The 20,964-nt window shown below is 25.4% G+C and overlaps 7 protein-coding genes across 8 annotated transcripts; 2 read left to right on the top strand and 5 right to left on the bottom strand.

Annotated features, from left to right (window-relative positions):
- Positions 1-145: 145 nt before the first annotated feature.
- LOC122858656 lies at positions 146-1,145 on the bottom strand. Its single transcript, XM_044161690.1, has 5 exons — positions 1,041-1,145; positions 811-954; positions 625-744; positions 474-553; positions 146-404 (listed from the first exon to the last, which is right to left on the bottom strand). The coding sequence occupies exons 1-5, from the start codon at positions 1,093-1,095 to the stop codon at positions 255-257; spliced, it is 549 nt and encodes a 182-aa protein (XP_044017625.1). The 5' UTR covers positions 1,096-1,145; the 3' UTR covers positions 146-254.
- Positions 1,146-1,444: 299 nt separating this feature from the next.
- On the bottom strand, positions 1,445-2,972 carry LOC122858650 (calumenin-B). The gene is made up of 4 exons (XM_044161660.1): positions 2,618-2,972; positions 1,958-2,525; positions 1,758-1,882; positions 1,445-1,687 (listed from the first exon to the last, which is right to left on the bottom strand). The coding sequence occupies exons 1-4, from the start codon at positions 2,732-2,734 to the stop codon at positions 1,499-1,501; spliced, it is 999 nt and encodes a 332-aa protein (XP_044017595.1). The 5' UTR covers positions 2,735-2,972; the 3' UTR covers positions 1,445-1,498.
- A 1,556-nt stretch (positions 2,973-4,528) lies between these two features.
- LOC122861145 lies at positions 4,529-5,353 on the bottom strand. Its single transcript, XM_044165344.1, has 2 exons — positions 5,219-5,353; positions 4,529-5,137 (listed from the first exon to the last, which is right to left on the bottom strand). Exon 2 carries the CDS (start codon positions 5,126-5,128, stop codon positions 4,529-4,531), a length of 600 nt encoding a protein of 199 aa, XP_044021279.1. The 5' UTR covers positions 5,129-5,137; positions 5,219-5,353.
- Positions 5,354-9,843: 4,490 nt separating this feature from the next.
- On the bottom strand, positions 9,844-11,529 carry LOC122858653 (ER membrane protein complex subunit 7 homolog). The gene is made up of 3 exons (XM_044161676.1): positions 11,266-11,529; positions 10,785-11,043; positions 9,844-10,694 (listed from the first exon to the last, which is right to left on the bottom strand). The coding sequence occupies exons 1-3, from the start codon at positions 11,478-11,480 to the stop codon at positions 10,491-10,493; spliced, it is 678 nt and encodes a 225-aa protein (XP_044017611.1). The 5' UTR covers positions 11,481-11,529; the 3' UTR covers positions 9,844-10,490.
- Positions 11,530-11,759: 230 nt separating this feature from the next.
- Positions 11,760-19,363, top strand: LOC122858615 (RNA-binding protein 42). 2 transcript variants are annotated; one of them, XM_044161609.1, is made up of 6 exons: positions 11,821-12,004; positions 12,133-12,341; positions 12,459-12,833; positions 12,921-13,115; positions 18,894-19,027; positions 19,311-19,363. In XM_044161609.1, exons 1-5 carry the CDS (start codon positions 11,964-11,966, stop codon positions 19,016-19,018), a joined length of 945 nt encoding a protein of 314 aa, XP_044017544.1. In that variant the 5' UTR covers positions 11,821-11,963; the 3' UTR covers positions 19,019-19,027; positions 19,311-19,363. The 2 variants fall into 2 exon arrangements, with proteins under 2 accessions (XP_044017536.1, XP_044017544.1); XM_044161601.1 differs by lacking the exon at positions 19,311-19,363 and having other exon boundaries at positions 11,760-12,004; positions 18,894-19,095.
- On the bottom strand, positions 13,103-17,000 carry LOC122858643. Its single transcript, XM_044161646.1, has 4 exons — positions 16,810-17,000; positions 14,016-14,257; positions 13,736-13,941; positions 13,103-13,668 (listed from the first exon to the last, which is right to left on the bottom strand). Exons 2-4 carry the CDS (start codon positions 14,231-14,233, stop codon positions 13,493-13,495), a joined length of 600 nt encoding a protein of 199 aa, XP_044017581.1. The 5' UTR covers positions 14,234-14,257; positions 16,810-17,000; the 3' UTR covers positions 13,103-13,492.
- Positions 19,217-20,881, top strand: LOC122858629 (radial spoke head 1 homolog). Its single transcript, XM_044161621.1, has 6 exons — positions 19,217-19,364; positions 19,484-19,703; positions 19,812-20,038; positions 20,115-20,219; positions 20,286-20,393; positions 20,681-20,881. The coding sequence occupies exons 1-6, from the start codon at positions 19,311-19,313 to the stop codon at positions 20,819-20,821; spliced, it is 855 nt and encodes a 284-aa protein (XP_044017556.1). The 5' UTR covers positions 19,217-19,310; the 3' UTR covers positions 20,822-20,881.
- Positions 20,882-20,964: the final 83 nt, after the last annotated feature.

Below are 20,964 nucleotides of genomic sequence, written 5' to 3'. Positions count from 1 at the left end.
TGGCCAGCATCAGCCATTTTGTTGCCCGCCAAAATTGTAATAAATTTTGAATTTACATATTAATTGTATAAAAAAAAAAACTACCTAATTAATTATTAATATTATCACTTTATATATTTATAGCTTTTTACTTGAAAAAAATATAATTTTTTATAGAAAAAAAAATAAAAGAACTTTATTTAAAAGTTTTTTTTTTTTTTACAAATTTAAATGCTTTAATTAATTAGTTTATTTATTGTAATTATATTTATTAATTATAAAAATATGTTGATAACAATTCCAAGAATAAATAATTGACAAGAAATAAAATTTCGAAATTTTACAGTCATTTGATTAGAAGAATTACATGGCTGTTGTCCTCCATCAGATTTGCAGGCACAAGTTTCAACAGTGTAACCATCAACCTGTCAATTAATTAATTCAATTAAATAAATTAATTTTAATAAATAAATAATATTAAAATATGTTTTTACATTTTGCGTATAACATCCATCAGTAAGAGGTATTTTTTTATCCTCTGTCATTTTTCCACAAAAGTAAGTTGTATTAACAACTGTAAAATAATTTTTAAATTAATTTAAAAAAAAAATTAAAATAATTATTTATTAATTAAATATTAATTACCTGCTTGATTGTAAATATAACTGTACTTGATGCAAACATAGTCTGATCTCATTGAACAAGATATTTCATTTCTATTTTCTTCCTGCCACATGTAGCTGACATTTGGTGGTGTTGAATCATCTAAAATAACAAATAAATATTCACTTTCAAGTGTTACAAATTAAATTAAATAATTAAATAATTTACTTGTGTATATAAATGGTTTAACACATGGTGTGTGCATTAATGATGAACAATTTATTGTTGAATTTGCATTGTCATCATACTCTGGTCTCAGCCATGTAAATTGAAAACACGAAGCTTGTGTTGGATCTTTTAATTCAACAGCACCTTTTATTTTTTAATATTTAAAACAATAATAGTTTATAAAGTTATTAATAATTATGAAATTATATTATTTAATTTTTTAAACATACCCAGAATGCATTTTGATGCATGTAATATAAAAAATAATGTTATTAAATGATTCATGATGTTGATAAAACTATTTATCAAGTTTATCTTATTACTATCTTTTTCCCTGACTTCCTCGATACCTGATAATTTTTTTTATCAAAAGCCACATGACTTATCTACTTTTTGTCATCTTGTTAGTGTTGGTGGGTTTGACAATCAAGATAATACAAATTTTATTAAACATATATTTATTACTGATTGACAACAATCTGATATATTTTTATAAATTATTTTCAATACTTAATTTTGAAGATGCTAGCTGACGTAAATACTTTTTTATGATGTTTATGAAAATTATCATTTATCTTAATAAATATAAAAATTTTGATTAATAAAAAAAACTAAAAAAGAGAGCAATAAGTTTATATATATATATATCTTTTTTGTTAAGTAAAATAAAGAAGAAATAGTATAATGTTTAAAATTCATCATGTCGAGCAAGTGCTTCACCAAAATCAGTTGCTTGTGATCCAACAAAAACATCATATTTATTGATTATTTCATCTTTAGTTAGTACACCATCAGCATCAGCATCAGCTTCGTAAACTAAATGTCTTGCTTCAGCCTCAGCATGATCAAAGTCTTCAGGAATAATCCAATTTTTCATCTGTTTATTAAATGCAATATAAAGTTAATGTTGATTATTCAATAAATGACTTGATAAAATTAATTTTTACCTCTTCAGTGTCCATAAAACCATCACGATCTTTATCTCTGTATCCAGAAAATCTTTCTTTCTCATCTTTAACCCAATCAGGCTCTTGATCATCCTCTGCACCTTCATCAGCTCTGTACATGTCTCCTGTTAACCAAACACACAATTTAATTAATTTATTTTAATTTTAATAAACAAAAATATAATTAAATTATTAATTACCAATGTATTCTTCAAGTGAAACTTTTCCATCACCATCTTTATCAATATCTTCAAGTGTTTCCAATACAACAATATCTTTCATATGATCAAATTCTTCTGGACGTAAAAATGATGTAAATTCAATTTTAGTTAATGCATCATCACCATCTTCATCAGCTGCTGACCATCTTCTACGATCTCTCTTTAACATAACATGATATGAATAATGTGCATCACCTTCTTTAGCATTTTTATCAAAATCATTTTCATCCATAAATCCATATACTAATTGTTTATATGATTTCCATGTTAATTTTTCATTATCATCTGGATTATGAGATTTCCATTGACGTTCAACATCATCAACAATGTATCTACGTTGAGTAAATTTTATCCATTCTTTTAATTCATCAATTCTAACAAAACCATCATGATCCTTGTCAATTTTATCAACAATCATAGCTAGTCTTCTTGTTGCTTCTTCTGGACTTAATTGATCAAATGTTTTTGCCTCTTCACCAAGAAATGCTTCATGATCAAATTCTGGATTATGATGTGATTTTATAAAATGATCCTGATCACTGAGTTTCTGTAAATATTGTTAATGTTTTTAAATAAATAATACAAATATTTTTATGATTATTAAACATTAGATTATGTAAAAAAAAGATAATTAAATACCCTGTCAATAACACGATGATTAGCTTCATCATCTGGTTTTGGAATAGCCTGGACAATTGATACAAAAACAAGACCAACAAGTACTCCTTTCATCATCATTGATAAACAAAACGTCATCTAACCAATTTCAAATATAACAATAAATAAATATAGCACACAAAATCAACACTAAAAAAGATACCAAGTGTTAAATTAACAGCTAAATTATTTTTTTAACATCCAGAACAAATGTCAAAAATAGAAAATAATAATACACTGAAGCTAAACAGCTTCCACATCATCAACAAGCAGTCAACGTTTTTATATTATTTTTGCTTGATGGTTACATTGCCTCTACATGTCCCCTACTTTGCTTGTAGCTATGCTGTCCTTGTTCAATCAACATGATTTTGATTTGCACCATTCTTTTCTCATTCCTCTCTTTCTCTCTTGAATCTCAACACATTCGTTGAACGTTCTGCGGCTTATAATACATCTATCTATAAATCACTTGATGAAAAAAAATTTACTCTACTTTTTTTTATAGAAATGAATCTGGGACTTTGAATTTTTTATATTTTTCATATATAGAAATAGCAGAAATAAGCTAGAAAATTAAATTTTGATATATCAGATAAATTTTATTCTAATTTTTAGATCAATAATTACAATGATGTTATGAATATTAAAAAAAATAATTTAAAAATGCTCAACATTTAACTTATAAAATGTCTATCTATTTGTTATTAAAAAATAAAAATATGATGATGATGATTATGATAATTTTGTTTCTTAATAAAAATAATCATCAGCCTCGACAATTTTATTAATCTGATAAAGCCTGATGGCAATGATGTTCTCATCATTCCATTCGTCGTCATCGTCATCTTGGACATCATTTGAACACTTAAAATTTAATGGATAAACTGATAAATCATCAGTGTCAGTGCAATCAAGATATGCTGATGGCTTCAACGTGATAGTACAATTGTCAATCATATAGTCAACATTCATCACTGAATTATCAACAACACGTGATACTTTTGATTTGTTGTTTAGACGAATTTTAGCCAAGTCTAGAAGCTCTTGAAGCAACACATGTCCATCAGGTAACTTGAAACTAATTAATCTTTTTAAATCTGACTGTGGATTTGGATGTATTAAAAGTCTTAAAATATTTTTATCAATGTTTTCATTGACCACTTCAGTTGATGGATCCACAATAATTTTTTGAGGTGAAAAAAGTCCAACCTGGTGGCCTGATAAATTTGGTGTCATTTTGGAATTTGTTTAAAATTTTTTTATTCTTTTTTCTTGACTTAAACCTAGATGTAAAAAAATTAATTTAATTAATAATATGTAAAATAAACAAAATTATTTAACAACAAGTACAACTATTTACTTTACCTTCACACTAATTAATTTAACAACACCTTAAAATAATTTTCACTAAATTGTTTATCAATAAAATTGTTGTTAAAAATTAAAATTTATTTTCTTTTTAGTTGTTGTGATGAGTCAGCATAGAAAACAAATATGTTTATTAAATTTTATTATGTTCGTCTATGATGGTCTATGATTTCAAGGGCCACAGAAAAATACATGTGTTGTTGACAAAGGCAACAAGTTGCAACAAGTTTTCCTTTGTCTAGTTTCGCGGCAAAAATTTTTTTTAAATTGAAGATAATATAGAAATCTAGTTATCTAATTTGTTATTAACAATTTATTATTAATTTAATATGATAAACAACATAGTTAAATATAATGAACAACAAACACAAAGTCACATTATTTTTTCAACAATAACTTTCTTTTATTAACTATTTTTATTTTTTTAATAAACACATTAATAAGAACAAGATTTTTAGGTTTTTTTTTGTTTAATAAAGTTGATAATAAATGAAATAAAAAAACATAATACATATAAGCTTTTTACATAAAGTTGAATGAAAAATATGAAGAAGTCTTTGGATTGTACAAATACTTAATGACTTTTGGTTTGGTGCTGGATGATTTGTCATAGCTATCAAGACAATCAATGACTAAATTATCATCTGAATCACTTGAATCTGTTGAATCAACACAAAACACTACATCATCACTATCATTTTTAATTTGATTATCATCTGATGTTGTTGATGTTGTGTCATTAGTATTATCAATTGGATTGAGATTTGTCATTTCAATAAGAGAAGCAAGATCCAGACCTTTTTCTCTGATGACACAATTTTGAATGACGTAATCAATTTTGAGAAATGAATTATTATTGATCTTGAATACTTGAGATTTTTTCAACAATGATATTTCAGCAACATCAAGAAGACACTTTATACTAACTGGTTCAATTGGTATTGTAAAATCAACAACAGCATATCCTTCTTTCATCAATGCAAGTATTGTAACATTTTTTATTTTATCAATTGATGATTGTACAATTTCATTATCAGCATCATTAATGGTTATTAAATCACATCCAATTTCGAAAATTGCAAAATCTAATTTCATTCCTGGTGATTGCTTTTGTTCTTCCATCACGATACACTATTTTTTTTAATTTAAATAAAAATTAGTTATCATTAATCAATATATTGTTTAGATGATTATTATAAAGTTAATATTTACCTGCTTTTTTTTGATGTATTGACAAAATGAATTACAATCAGTAAATAAAAGCTGCACAATAGAATCTTTAGTCAAGAAAAAAAAAACACCGGCAGAATTCTTGTCGGTTATTTTTCGTTTTGATGTGGTTTGTTGTTGTTGATGTTGTTGTTATTATTATTATTTTGAATAAAAGTTAAAGCACTGAATTATCCAGTGGGCGTTATTGGAACTGTGTGATGTTTTTCTTTTATTTGATGATAAAGAAACACACACGGGACCGCGTCTTTTCCAACCGAGTGTGGTAAATTAGTGTTACGAACAATTGTTTTAAATTTAATTTGGATTACGATTTACGAATAAAAGTATAAAACAATTTGTTATTCGCAGTCACTTATTGTATTTCCTCTGTCGTTAATTGAATCAACAAATTGTTGTAGTGCAATTTTTATACATAGTCTTAAACTCAACAAACATTTTCAAAATATTAAAACATTTATGCCGAATAATTCGACCATTCCGTTTATTTAAAATAGAAACCCATCTAGATAACTCTTTAGTAAGAAAAATTAGTCTTTAGAGCGGAATAAACGTTCGAAAGACATTGAAATGAATTTTTAGCTCTGTATTATCAATATGATTAACGATAGGTTCAAAAACACTTAGATACCTCTTTGCTTATTCTATGTTCCTGTTAAGGATCGTAGATTTCTTCTGAAATTGTAAGTCGAATATGAAAAATTATGTAAGAGTTAAAATAATAAAAGTAATAAATAAAAATTATAATTATGATGAATAAATAAATTATAATAAAGATACACGAGAATATATACAATCAACACTGGAGGTGGTGGGTTAATCTTTTATTTAAATAGTAAACTTATTTTAATGTTGACTTAAAATTTAAAAAATTCAATATAGTACCTCTTTTAGCATTTTATATTCCTGATAAAAATAAGTAAAATATTTAAAAATTACTATTCTTCGTATATTATTAGAAAAAATTTTACCGAATCAGATCAGGAACGTAAAATGACTGAAGAGGTATTAGATGTTTTTGAAAATTTACCTCCTCAATTTTATATTTGCCTCATACTTAAAAAAAAAAAAAAAAGTATTTGATATTTTTGAAAATACCTCTTTGATCATTCTATGTTCCTGATATTCGAAAATTTTTTTTCCACAAATTTTTTGAAATTTTATAGAAAAAAAAATTTTTGAGTATCAGGAACATAGAATGTGCGAAGAGGTATTTTCAAAAATATAAAATACCTCTATGCTCATTCTATGTTCCTGATACTCGAAAAATTTTTTTTCTATCAAATTTCAAATAAATTGTGGAAAAAAAAAATTTTCGAGTATCAGGAACATAGAAGAGGTAAGGAGGTATTTTCAAAAATATAGAATACCTCTTTGCTCATTCTATGTTCCTGATACTCGAAAATTTTTTTTTCCACAAATTTTTTGAAATTTTATAGAAAAAAAAAATTTTGGAGTATCAGGAACATAGAATGAGCGAAGAGGTATTTTCAAAATTATAGAATAGCCCTTTGCCCATTCTAAATAATAGATGGCGCTGAACTTGTTAACTCAAAAATTACCTCTTTTTCTGTTCTATACTCCTGATAAAACAGCCCTCTTCTATCTATGATATTTATTAGTGTTTACCCTATGGTTCCTAAAAAAAACAATAGATGGCACTGAACTTGTTGACTCAAAAAATACCTCTTTGCCTGTTCTATGACCCTGATAAAACAGCCCTCTTCTATCTATGATATTTGAATGTGTTTATCCTATAGTTCCTCGAAAAAATAATAGATGGCGCTCAACTTGTTAACTCAAAAAATTCCTCTTTGCCTGTTCTATAACCCTGATAAAACAGCCCTCTTCTATCTATGATATTTAAATGTGTTTACCCTATAATTCCCAAAAAAATTAATAGATGGCGCTGAACTTGTTGACTCAAAAAATACCTCTTTTCTTGTTCTATAATCCTGATAAAACAGCCCTCTTCTATCGATGATATTTGAATGTGTTCATCCTATAGTTCCTCGAAAAAATAATAGATGGCGCTCAACTTGTTAACTTAAAAAATACCTCTTTTTCTGTTATATACTCCTGATAAAACAGCCCTCTTCTATCTATGATATTTCAATGTGTTTACTCTATAGTTCCTAAAAAAACAATAGATGGCGCTGAACTTGTTGACTTAAAAAATACCTCTTTGCTTGTTCTATAACCCTGATAAAACAGCCTCCTTCTATCTATGATATTTGAATATGTTTACCCTATAATTCTCAAAAAAATCAATAGATGGCGCTGAACTTGTTGACTCAAAAAATTCCTCTTTGCCTGTTCTATAACCCTGATAAAACAGCTTTTTTTTATCTATGATATTTAATAGTGTTCACCTTATAGTTCTTAAAAAAAACAATAGATGGCGCTGAACTTGTTGACTCAAAAAATACCTCTTTTCTTGTTCTACAACCCTGATGAAACAGCCCCTTTTTATCTATGATATTTAATAGTGTTTACTCTATAGTTCATAAGAAAAATAATAGATGGCGCTGAACTTGTTAACTCAAAAAATACCTCTTTGCCTGTTCTATGACCCTGATAAAACAACCTTCTTCTATCTATGATATTTGAATGTGTTTACTCAATAGTTCCAAAAGAATATAATAGATGGCGCTGAACTTGTTAACTCAAAAAATACCTCTTCTCTTGTTCTATAACCCTGATAAAACAGCCCTCTTCTATCTATGATATTTAATCGTTCTTACCCTATAGTCCCTAAGAAGAATAATAGTTGGCGTTGAACTTCTTAACTCAAAAAATACCTCTTTTCCTGTTCTATGACCCTGATAAAACAGCCCTTTTCTATCTATGATATTTCAATGTGTTTATCCTATAGTTCCTAAGAAAAATAATAGATGGCGCTCAACTTGTTAACTCAAAAAATACCTCTTTTTCTGTTCTATACTCCTGATAAAACAGCTTTCTTCTATCTATGATATTTAAATGTGTTTATCCTATAGTTCCTCGGAAAAATAATAGATGGCGCTGAACTTGTTAACGCAAAAAATACCTCTTTTTCTGTTATATACTCCTGATAAAACAGCCTTCTTTTATCTATGATATTTGAATGTGTTTACCCTATAGTTCTTAAGAAATATAATAGATGGCGCTGAACTTGTTGACTCAAAAAATACCTCTTTTCTTGTTCTATAACCCTGATAAAACAGCCCTCTTCTATCTATGATATTTAAATGTGTTTATCCTATAGTTCCTCGAAAAAATAATAGATAGCGCTGAACTTGATAACGCAAAAAATACCTCTTTTTCTGTTATATACTCCTGATAAAACAGCCTTCTTCTATCTATGATATTTCAATGTGTTCACTCTATAGTTCCTCGGAAAAATAATGGATGGCGCTGAACTTGTTAACGCAAAAAATACCTCTTTTTTTGTTCTATAACCCTGATAAAACAGCCTTCTTCTATCTATGATATTTGAATGTGTTTACCCTATAGTTCCTAAGAAAAATAATAGATGGCGCTGAACTTGTTAACCTAAAAAATACCTCTTTGCCTGTTCTATAACCCTGATAAAACAGCCTTCTTCTATCTATGATATTTGAATGTGTTTACTCAATAGTTCCAAAAGAATATAATAGATGGCGCTGAACTTGTTAACTCAAAAAATACCTCTTCTCTTGTTCTATAACCCTGATAAAACAGCCCTCTTCTATCTATGATATTTAATCGTTCTTACCCTATAGTCCCTAAGAAAAATAATAGATGGCGTTGAACTTTTTAACTCAAAAAATACCTCTTTTCCTGTTCTATAACCCTGATAAAACAGCTCTCTTCTATCTACGATATTTAAATGTGTTCACCGCAATAAATCCTAAAAAAATCAATAGATGGCGCTACTTGTTCCGAAAATTTCAAAAAATATCAAATACCTCTTCACTCATTCTATGTTCCTGATACTCAAAAATTTTTTTTCGATCAAATTTTCAAAAAAATTTTAAAATAATTAAAAAAAAAAATTTGGAGTATCAGGAACATAGAATAAGCGAGGAGGTATTTTCAAAAATATTAAATACCTCTTCGCTCATTCTATGTTCCTGATACTTCAAAATTTTTTTTTCTATAAAATTTCGAAAAATTTGTGGAAAAAAAAATTTTCGAGTATCAGGAACATAGAATGAGCAAAGAGGTATTCCATATTTTTGAAAATACCTCTTTGCTCATTTTATGTTCCTGATACTCAAAAATTTTTTTTTCCACAAATTTTTTAAAATTTGATAACAAAAAAAAAATTTTCGAGTATCAGGAACATAGAATGAGCAAGGAGGTATTTTCAAAAATATCAAATACTTTTTTTTTTTTTAAGTATGAGGCAAATATAAAATTGAGGAGGTAAATTTTCAAAAACATTTAATACCTCTCCAGTCATTTTACGTTCCTGATCTGATTCGGTAAAATTTTTTCCAATAATATACGGAGAAGTATATTTTAAATATTTTACTTATTTTTATCAGGAATATAAAATGCTAGAAGAGGTACTATTGAATTTTTTAACTTAACATTAAAATAAGTTCACTATTTAAAAAAAGATTAACCCACCACCTCCAGTGTTGATTGTATATATTCTCGTGTATCTTTATTATAATTTATTTATTCATCATAATTATAATTTTTATTTATTACTTTTATTATTTTAACTCTTATAACTATCTTATAAATAAATTGCTAATAAATAAACGTAGCAACCCCACAACAACGTGTCAATGTAAGGGAAAAAATAATAAAAGAATAATTCTAAACGAATACTAAAAAAATTTGACTAATCAGATTACCAATGAAACGCGGTCAAGTCTTTCTTTATGATAGAGAAATATAATAAACAACAACGACAACACAGTTGATAAAATAACATGTATAGGTATGGAAATTGATAAATATATAGTAGAATAGATAAATATGTTTTTTTAAATGTCTATTCTAAATCTATTTATAAACGAATAAAATGCCTATCATTATTCGACATTTTTTTTCTTTTCTGTCTTACAAAATATACATGTGCTTTTACTGCTGGTGTTAATGATAAAATTAATAAATTCTTCAATTAAATAAAAGTATAAACAGTAATTATCTGTAAACATGATTTAATTTGATGTATTTTAATATTTTACATTTTCTTATTTTCGTTTTAACTAATTTGAAGTGAGTTTAATTATAAATAGTATTTTATATATTTTAAAATTATTATAACAATTATTTTTTATTGACGTTTTTTTGCAGCTTTAACAGCCTTAGATTTTGGTCTTTCTCCACCAGATAAAAATGATGTTATCATTTCAGACATTTCAGGCATTTGATAACTCGTTAAACTATTAAGTTGTTCCATTTCCTTTCTAGTTTCAGGATCATTCATGATCTTTGGTAAAACTCCAACCAATATTAAAGGCAAAATCATCATTAAAACCTGCAAGAAAATAAAAAATACAATATCAATTCTTTGAACAATAATTAAGCCTACAATTTTTATTTTAAGATATTGTTGTTTGTGATTTACCATTGGATTGAAGAGAAAATCTGTGACCCTCCATTGTTCACGAACTTGAAAATATTTAAATGGAGTCGCTGCTTTCATCTTGAGTGGATATGGCACTTGGACAACTTGGGATGTTTGTATGAGATTGACTTTTCTTGCTCTAAATTTACCTTTTGAATTAATTTCAACTCTGACTGGTTCATATGCAAAATCTGGATTAACAACTTCAACAATATATGATCCAGAAGGTACATTGGAAATAGTAAATGTTCCATCCTCTCTGAAATATATATTACAAAATAAATAAATAAAACTCCATTTGTAAATCAAATAATCAATTTGGCTGACGTGTTAATTTGTTACTCGATGATGATAAAAATTCATCAATCAATTAACAACATTAATAATGAAATAATACTTTTGTTTTTTGTTTTTTTTTTACATGCAATCTTCAGTTAATTTTACTGAACTGTTTAATATATAAAAAAATGATTATTATTACCTGAGAAATCCATAATATTCACCTCCATTTGCCATGACATGAGTCATTGTCTGCCAACTTGAATCTCCACTATTTTTCCATGGAAAAACTTTTCCTTCAATCATGTATAAATCTGATGATGGATCATCATCATTTTCAAGACTAATTACATTTGTAATACAACTAATTACCACTAAAATAGTGAAATATAAATAAATATCAGCACGACAAAACATCTTTTATTTATTTTGCACATGCACTATGAAGTTTACTGCACATTTTCGATCAGATGATTCTGTATTGTCGATTAATCGAGGAAAAAACGACTACTGCCATCTTTGAGGTGAAGTTTACAACCTTTATGTCGCCATGTTGAATTTGTGAAAGCCGCCATGACAATTCAAGGAAAAAACGACTACTGCCATCTTTGAGGTGAAATTTACAACTTTTATGTCGCCATGTTGAATTTGTGAAGGACGCCATGACAGTTTATCTTTCTATACCAAAAAAAAGACAGAGAGAAAAAGAGAGAAAAACACAGTATAATTTGGTATAGCATGTGTTGATTTTGTCATTTTTGTGTGTGTTACGTTTGTTGACTGTTGTTCGTTTAACAAAATTTTAATCTATTCTTAATTCCAATTGTAAATATAATTTTATCCAATTTATTGTAGTTATGTATTAGTAATTTTAAAGTGAAGTAAAATAAAAAAATAAATATGGAAGATAAATTACGTCAAATGGAGGATGAAATGTCCAGGTAAGAAAAAAATACAATAAACATAACCAATATATAATCAATGCCGAAAACAAATAGCTTGTTTAATTGTAAAATTGTTTATAATATTATTTAATTGCAAGTTAATAATTTTTGTTTTTAATATAAAGGTTTGAGGCTGAAATTAGTGGACAAACATCAATGATGAGACCAGTTATTGGAGTAAACACATATAGCCAAGTAGCAAGACAATTAGAACAACATGACATACCAGCTCCAGCAGTTGCAGCAGCTGCAGCAAGTTTAGCATTTCCACCAATGATGGGATTTCCACCACCACCACCTCCACCACCAATGTTAATTCCACCTCAAGTTAATCGTAAGTAAACATATCAAATTTATTTTATCATTTAATTGTCTATTTTCTAAAAGTTCAATTGAATCTACTGCCAGCTTTATAGTCTATTATTAAATTGTTATTTGTTATTTATTCAAGGCCCAGTTACAACTTACTCATCACCAGCACAAATATCAAATAATTACGTACCAGCTCAACGTGATCCAGTCACGAGAAATCAAAAAACTTATGAAGCACCAACAGTTGCAGCACCAGTCATACGTCCAGATATTATTGAAAAAATAATAAACACTAAAATACCAGAAGATGATGGTAAAAAAAAGATCAAAGTTAAAGGTGTTAGTACAGCTGCTGAATTGGCTATTAGTCAGGGTAAAGCAAGTTCAGTTATGGCTAATGCAAGTGTTGAAGAATCACACAGTGGTAAAGGTAAAGGTAAAAAAAGTAAAAAAATTATTCGAATGGCTGGTGGACAAACTTGGGAGGATCCTTCATTACTTGAATGGGATGATGGTTAGTTGAAAATTTAATTATTTTAATATAATTTTAAATAATAATAAATAATCATTAAATTTTTATTACATTTTTTTTTTTTTACAGATGATTTTAGAATATTTTGTGGTGATCTTGGTAATGATGTTACTGATGAAATGTTGGTTCGTGTATTTAGTAAATATTCAAGTTTTAAAAAAGCCAAAGTTGTACGTGATAAACGTACAAATAAAACAAAAGGTTTTGGTTTTGTTTCATTCAAGGATCCACAGGATTTTATCAAAGCCATGAAAGAAATGAACGGTGAGTTTATTTTTTATTAATTTAATTATTTTCTTATTACTTTTCATTTACGTTTGCACATTTTTATTGGTCCATTACGCTCAACATTATCCTAACATTAAATAAATTAACAAAAATATTTTTTTTTTCTTCATATTGTTTGAAAAAAAAAAAAAAAAAACAAAAAGAAAAAACAAATTGAAATAATTTAATCTTACATTGAATGATTTACATTTATAAATTAATGACGACCACATAAATACTTATTTATTCGATTTTCGTTATTTTTTTTTTTTTTGTCTTTAATACACTTTGAGTTACACCGCGAGAAAAAAATGACATCAAACATGACATGATGAACTCAAATTTGAATATTTATTAAATTTGAATATTTATGATTATTTACCAAGTGGACCCCAGCCATATGATATAAATAATTGTGGAATAATTGAATATTGTTTTCTTGGCTGATTTGAACCGGCATTTCTAACAGCAACACGATTTTTTTGTGGCACAACTGGTAACGTTGTATCAACTGTTTTTCTAATTGATTCATTCGTTTGCTTTGAAGCATCTAAACCAAAAAAATAAATCATCAATAATTCATAAAATAATAGAATAAAAAAAAGGACAATTTTTACCTGATGATTGATGAGTTTGACGAGTTCCATGTGGATTCATATAAAGAACAGAAAATGGCATACCACCAGCACCCCAACTACGTGATAAAAAAACATCTTTTTTAACAACTGGTTTATTTGTTATTTGTCGTATGGCTGATGATGACTCGTCACCTCCTAATACATCAACATTTTCTCCAATATTAGGTCGCCTTTGTGCTTGCATTCTTTTATTAACATAAAAATATATTTTTAAATTATTAAAATCATTATAAGTTGAAAATTATTTTCAATTACATACAAAAAATTAGGATCCTCGTGCATAATGTCCTCGACATTATTTCTATGAACAGGTACAGATGCTAAATATCCCCAGCATGGATCATCTGATCCACATGGTGATTGAACAATTGAACCATCTTGCCATGATACTGATTGTCTTTCATAAATTGGTATTGCAAAAGTTAACATTGGATAAATGATCAATGCATTTGATAAAAATACCAATAATTTATTCATCTTTTTATTTTCTTTTTAATTTATCTGAAAAAAATAAAAAATACATTATTTTATTTATTATATTTTATAAATATGTCGTGAATAAATTTTGAAAATTATTATTGAATTATTATTAACATATTTAAAATTAAAAATAAAAAAATAATAAAGTTATTTTTTAAAAATAGATTCAAGACAATAATTGAGTGGGTGGTATTTTGAGTATTATCATAAATTTTATTTTTTTTTATAATTAAATTCATAAGGACACTTGAATAGTTGTCTAGAACATGATGTTTATGTTGTTTTTTTTTTTTTTTTTTAAGGAATTTTAATAGTGTGTAAGGCTATTTATATAAATATTTTTGTTAAATTTAGATTAGAAATGATTGTATCATTGGATACAAATGGTTGTTAGTGTAGGCGTTATTTGTATCGAATGCCTACGTGGGGGAGAAAAATGAAACACGATCATCATTCTTATAAAAACGATGTTAATTTTTTATTTTTTTATATTATAGTTGTAAATTTAAGAGTGTCCACGCGACCATCATATTTTTTTTCTGATTCATCAAATCTATATTTGTTTGTTAGAGCATACTTATTTTTATATTTTCATTTTATTTTTAAAAACAATTATTTATACTTTTTTTTTTTTTTATTATTTAATTTATTCTTTTTTTGGATTTTTTTCTTTTTTTTTTCCTGGTTGTATGGCCTTGACTATCCAACAAGTTTACGCTTGTATATAAAAAAAAAAAAGAAGAATTTTTATACAAGAATTTAATAGAGTAATGAACTCATCGAGTTTTTTTTTTTTTAATTTTGAAAATGATGCGATTGGGTTGCGAGTTTTGTGAGATGAAAGATTATGATTGTTGGAAAACTTTATAGGTTTTTTTATAGATAAATGCATTTTATTCGAGTCAATTTAAACAATAAAAAAAACATAAATTTATCAGTATTTTAAATGGCTTTTTATTATGCCATTCGTTTAATTTTTCCAAGTTCTGAAAATTGGAGAAAAAAATTTTTTCAATTGATCGAAATGTCTAGTAATTATGCAGGCAAATATGTTGACAATTACAAAATTATTATCGACAATATTGGCGACTGAGAAATTTGTTTATAATATTTAAATTTTTCCAGTAACAATATGTAGAAAAAAAATTTTTAATTGTCAACATACTTGAATACCCAAACATGATTACAAAATTAAAAATGAAAACAGTTATCAGATGATATTTGACTTTATTAATTTCCTCAAATTTATTTAATTTATTTTCATAAAATTTTGAATCTTTAAATATTAATTAAACAATTACAAAAATAATTTATATGTATATATTTTTTTTATTAAGTCAAATCATCATTTTCAAGGACTTTCACAATTAAATTTTTATTATCGATGCATTTTTATTAAAATTCTAAAAACAAATTCAAATGAACTTTTACAAGAAAATATTTATTAACTATAATAGATTAATAAATTTCAATCCTTCAATATTTTTAAGCAATTTTTCTTTTAAATTTATTAATTTTTAAACTGACGATTAGTTGCATCGCTGAATTTGTTAGGTATTTTTTATTGAATCACATTTAAAATGAGTTATTTATTAATAACGATAAGGAATTTGCATTATTTTTTTTTATCATTGTTATATTCAATAGAATGTAATGTATACTAGCTTATCATTTTATTATTAAAAATTATGATGATAATAGATGAAGAGAAAAGAAAAAAAGTTAAATATCTTCGGTGTGTTTTTATTGTAAGCACGAAGAAGGAAGTAAATTCCTCAGATTTGATTTAACACCTTACATTCGTGTTCGTATTTATTTAGAGAGGGTTGATATAAGTGGATTAGCTTTATCAACACCCGAATTTTTGATCTCGTAATTGTTATTTTATTTTTCAAACTTTTAGACCTTTTTCTTAGCTTTTACCCTTTTTAGTAGTGTTAACTTTTTTTTTTTTTTTTTTATTCTTAGCTACAAATTAGTAAAGTATTTAATTTTTCTGGATCTTTTTGATTCTTTATTTGTCGAAACGTGATTTCTCAGTATTATTTTTATATTTACACGTATTTTATTTTTATTAATTTTATTGGATACTAATTGAGCTATTTTTATATTTTTTAAACAATCAAACAAGTATTTTTAATATTTATTTATAAAACTGATACTATAAGTAATATGAAAAAAAATTTCCAAATAGAATTATGAATTTATTTTTAATTTTTTCTAACGTCAGTACTGGTCAAATGGCTTCATTTTAATTTTCACTTTGAAAAAAAATAAATTCGTTAAACTCTTAGGATACAATAACCAATAAATTTTAATTAATTTTCCATTATGTGAATTGAGTTGGTTTTTTTTTTTTTTAAAAAAACCTTAAAAATACGATCATTTTATTAGCAAATGCAATTTTAAAAATGGCAATTTATTGAACAATAAAAAATCAAGTAATTGAAAAAATATATCATTATAAAAGACAAAAATAAATAAATAAATAATTAAAATTAAATTTGAAAGTTGAAAATAAAATAATCCAAAAATATTGCGTAAAATTAGAAGAAGAAGAAGAAAAAACTCACCGATATGAAAAAATGACTCAAGATTTGTTGTCTTTTTTTTTTTCGAAATAAAAAAAATAGTTCACTTGGGTTTAATATTCCTCAATGATAATTAAGGATCGAATATTCGTTCGAAATGATCGTTTAATTGGAAGTTAAGATTCCCGCCAAAGTCTTAAATACTCTGTTGTCGTTGGGGTTTGTCGAGATTGAATGCGACTAAAGTTTGGATTCTCTAGGTATTTGATTCAACCCCCTACCCGATCACATCGTATACATCAAAAGATCTCACACAGCATCCCTTCTCCAATATCATTTCAACCAGTCATGAATTTATACGACCAATAAGCCAATCAAAAAATTTCACAAATCACTTAATAAATTAACCACCTCTATTTTTTTTTTTTTTTCTCAAAAATTATATTCATATTTAAATTATTATTAAAAAATTTAAATAAATAAATTAGTATTATTAGTTTATTTTTTTTCAAAATTTACGTTATTTTTAATAAAAAATATTAAACAACATATTAATTTTCGAAAAAAATAATATTTATTTATTATTTGTTTTATTTTATATTTTTTCATTTTAGTTTAATTGACTTGTTGACTGGCTGTCGTGAGAGCATTTATTTCCTGGTTCAATAAACAATAAAAAAATAAATATATAATATTTAAAATTGTTGTATCATGCGTTGGTTACACATATACATTTTTGGTTTTGTGAATCAGACACAGAACATTTTCGTGGGCGACATTAGAAACGCAAGATAACCCGTGAGACTTTGGACAGAGTCGAAATAAAATGAAAAAAAAAAAACAAATTTCTGGAATTTAAAAATATTTATAACGATAATAATGTAATATATTTATTTTTAAAATAACTATTTTAATTTTCTAATCAATTAATCAACTAATTTGATTGAGATATCTCTTAAATTTTTTCCAAATAATTTAATTAAAAGCTTTAATATTTTACTGTAAAACAGGACGTTAAAATTTGTCTTACTAATAAAAATTTAATTAATACTATTTTAAAAATGAAGTCAAAAAAATTTGTGATAGTATTTTTATTTTATTTTCATGTTTGACAAATAATAGAAAAAGTCAATCAGATATTTCATTGGGTATTTGTATATAATCCACAAGAAAAATCCCTTGGATTAAAGAAAAAAAAATAAGCGTGTATGAACAAAAAAAAAAGGGGAAAAATATCATAATATATGAGGGTGGAAAAATACGTAAATGACGACGCACGATATTTTATAATACCTGATAGATTAAGTTGAAATTAATATAAAGCAATTTGATGCACTCTAATATTTTTATTTATTACAAAGTTATGTAAAAAAAATTGAAAAAGAAAAAAAAAATAAACCGTGTAATCAATCCACATATATTTTTATTAATAAAATAAAAGTATAAATAATGTAGGTCAAGAAATTGATGTAAAAAAATATTTTAAAATATTAACAGAAATGATGAAAGACTGAACGGATATCTGATCTGAGTTTGAGATTCCTAGTTGATTTATTTTAAATAATAATTTATCATTGTTATTTAAAATATGTCCTGGTGATGTTTCACTCAGCTTGAAGTCAATTACACTGCTGATCTGTTTATTTAAAATAGTAATTAAAATTATTTGCAATTTTGTATATTTTATTTTAAATATATCATCGTGAATGATAATAATAATTAAATGTTAACTTGTGGTATAATTTGAAACTTGTAGATTATAATTAGAGTAAATTTAACTCGACAATATATGATACACTAGAAATGTCAAGTTAATCCAAGAATTATTAATTATCATAGTTTCAATTCAAAGGATTTGTTTGTTATTCTGAAAACTCAAAATACAACTAAATAATTGAACTTTGTTATAAAAAATATTTTTATTCTCTGAATCCTTTGACCTATTTTTTTTTCTTTTTCATTGTCATAAATTTAATTTTTAAAACATCAAAGAGAAATAATAAAATAATTTAGTAATTTAATTAATTAGGACAAATTTTTAATTGATGTTTTTTTTAAAAGAATTATTATTATTTTTAATTATTTAATGTATATATTAATTTATTATATTTTTTTTTTGTTTACAGGAAGATACGTAGGATCGAGACCAATAAAATTACGTAAAAGTTCATGGAAACAAAGAAATCTTGATTCAGTTAGAAAAAAGGAAAAAGAAAAACAAACACTCATTGGTTTATTGACAGGACAGTGACAATTTTTTGTAAATATATATTAAAAAATATTAAAATAAATAATTAGTTATAATCAATCATGTGTTTAATAATTAACTCGACATTTAAAAAAAAATAAAATAATTATTTAACATTTTTACAATAAAGTAAAGTAACGAAAGAAAAAAAAAAAAGAAGTTAATTTTTTTTTGTTTTATATCAAACAAATGTGAATCATTTTAAAAACCATAACAACAAAATATTATATAAATTAATGAATTTTTTTATTTCTTTTTTCAATGATGATGTATTAAAAATAATAAAAACAAAAAGATGAAAGATCATAATGACAAAGTAAAGGAGGATAATAAAACAAATGCCCTCGGGGTGAGAATAATTTTCAACAAATTATCAAACTTTTCTTATTCATTAAATTGTATTATATTAAGTTGATAAGTATTTTCATATAATATATATAATAATAAAAAATAAAAATAAATATACAGGAGTATGAAGGAGAACGAAATTCACAGGGTGAAAGAAATGGTTTCGGCAAGGCTTTTCTTTCAAATGGAGATATTTACGTGGGTTTATATTCCAATGGTTTACGTCATGGAAAAGGACTTTATAAATTTAAAAACGGTTCCAGTTATGATGGAGAATGGCAGCGCGGATTAAAATTTGGCAATGGTACATTTATTTATCCAAACAATTCACATTACCAAGGTGCGTCAACAATTATCAATCGAAATTTTATATATTTCTATTAATTAATAATACCATTAATTACTATTTAATTTATTGTTAATAAATAATTGTTAAATAATTTCGTAGGTGAATGGAAAAATAATATTAAAAGTGGCTTTGGAATTTATCACTATGAAAATGGTGATTGCTATGAGGGATCATGGAATGATGATGTTCGTCATGGTCTTGGTACATATTTTTTTAAATCTTATGGTGTTAAATATATGGGTACTTGGATTAATGATAAAATGCAAGGACCTGGACAATTAATTTATCCTAAATATAGATATCATGGTTATTGGGAAAAAAATTTGGTTAATATATTATTTTAATATTTATTTTAATTTTTTACTAATTTAATAATCAATGGATTTATATTTTTTTTAATAGCCAATTGGAAAGGGATGTTTTGTATTTGAAAATAAATGTATGCAGCATGGATTTTATACACATGTATTAGATAAAAAAAATTCTAATAATGATGCAAATAAAAAAGTAATAATACAAAATAATTTTTTAGTTATATTATTTGATGATTTTATGGAAATTTTATTTCTGTAGAATGAAGATTTAAATATAAATAATTCAATGTCAATTTGGCGAGCTCAAAGTGTCACTCATTATGATCCTGACCTGTTGCCACAGGAAGCTGTACCTCTTCGTGAACAAGTTAGTTACTTTGAAAGAAAAAAATTAAAAATTATTATAATTTAAATGCTCAACATTTTAGAAAGTTATAGAGATAATTGAAATATTATTGTTTTGATACTTCCTCTACTTGGTATGACGTAAATTCAATAATCAGTTATACAATTATGACATCCTGTATCCGGATTAAATAAGATATTAATTAGTTAAATAGTTTAATGAATTATCGATATCCGGTAGAAGAATTAATTTCATTTAAAAATACGTAAATACATATTTCATTATTTTTTTTTTTTTTGGCTCTATAGACTTCCGTTGAATCATCAACAGACATTTGTGGTGAAGAAATTTGGACATCTGATGAACAAATGTATCTCACTCCAATTGAATCAGAACAAGAATTTCATAGTTTTCCACGTGACTATGATAATTTTGGAGACGAAGGATAATTAAAATTGTATTAATTTACTTTTTTTAACTTTAATTTTATTAAAGAAATTATATAAAAATGAGTATTTTTATATTGTGACAAAGAATTTTCTCTCTTTTTTTTTTTTTAAATACATTTAATATTTTATTTTACCGATTATTT

The sequence above is a fragment of the Aphidius gifuensis genome, linkage group LG1, assembly GCF_014905175.1.
Source record: "Aphidius gifuensis isolate YNYX2018 linkage group LG1, ASM1490517v1, whole genome shotgun sequence".
Taxonomy (NCBI): domain Eukaryota; kingdom Metazoa; phylum Arthropoda; class Insecta; order Hymenoptera; family Braconidae; genus Aphidius; species Aphidius gifuensis.
Note: the sequence above shows the minus strand (reverse complement) of the source record. Positions and strands in the feature narration are given on the sequence as shown.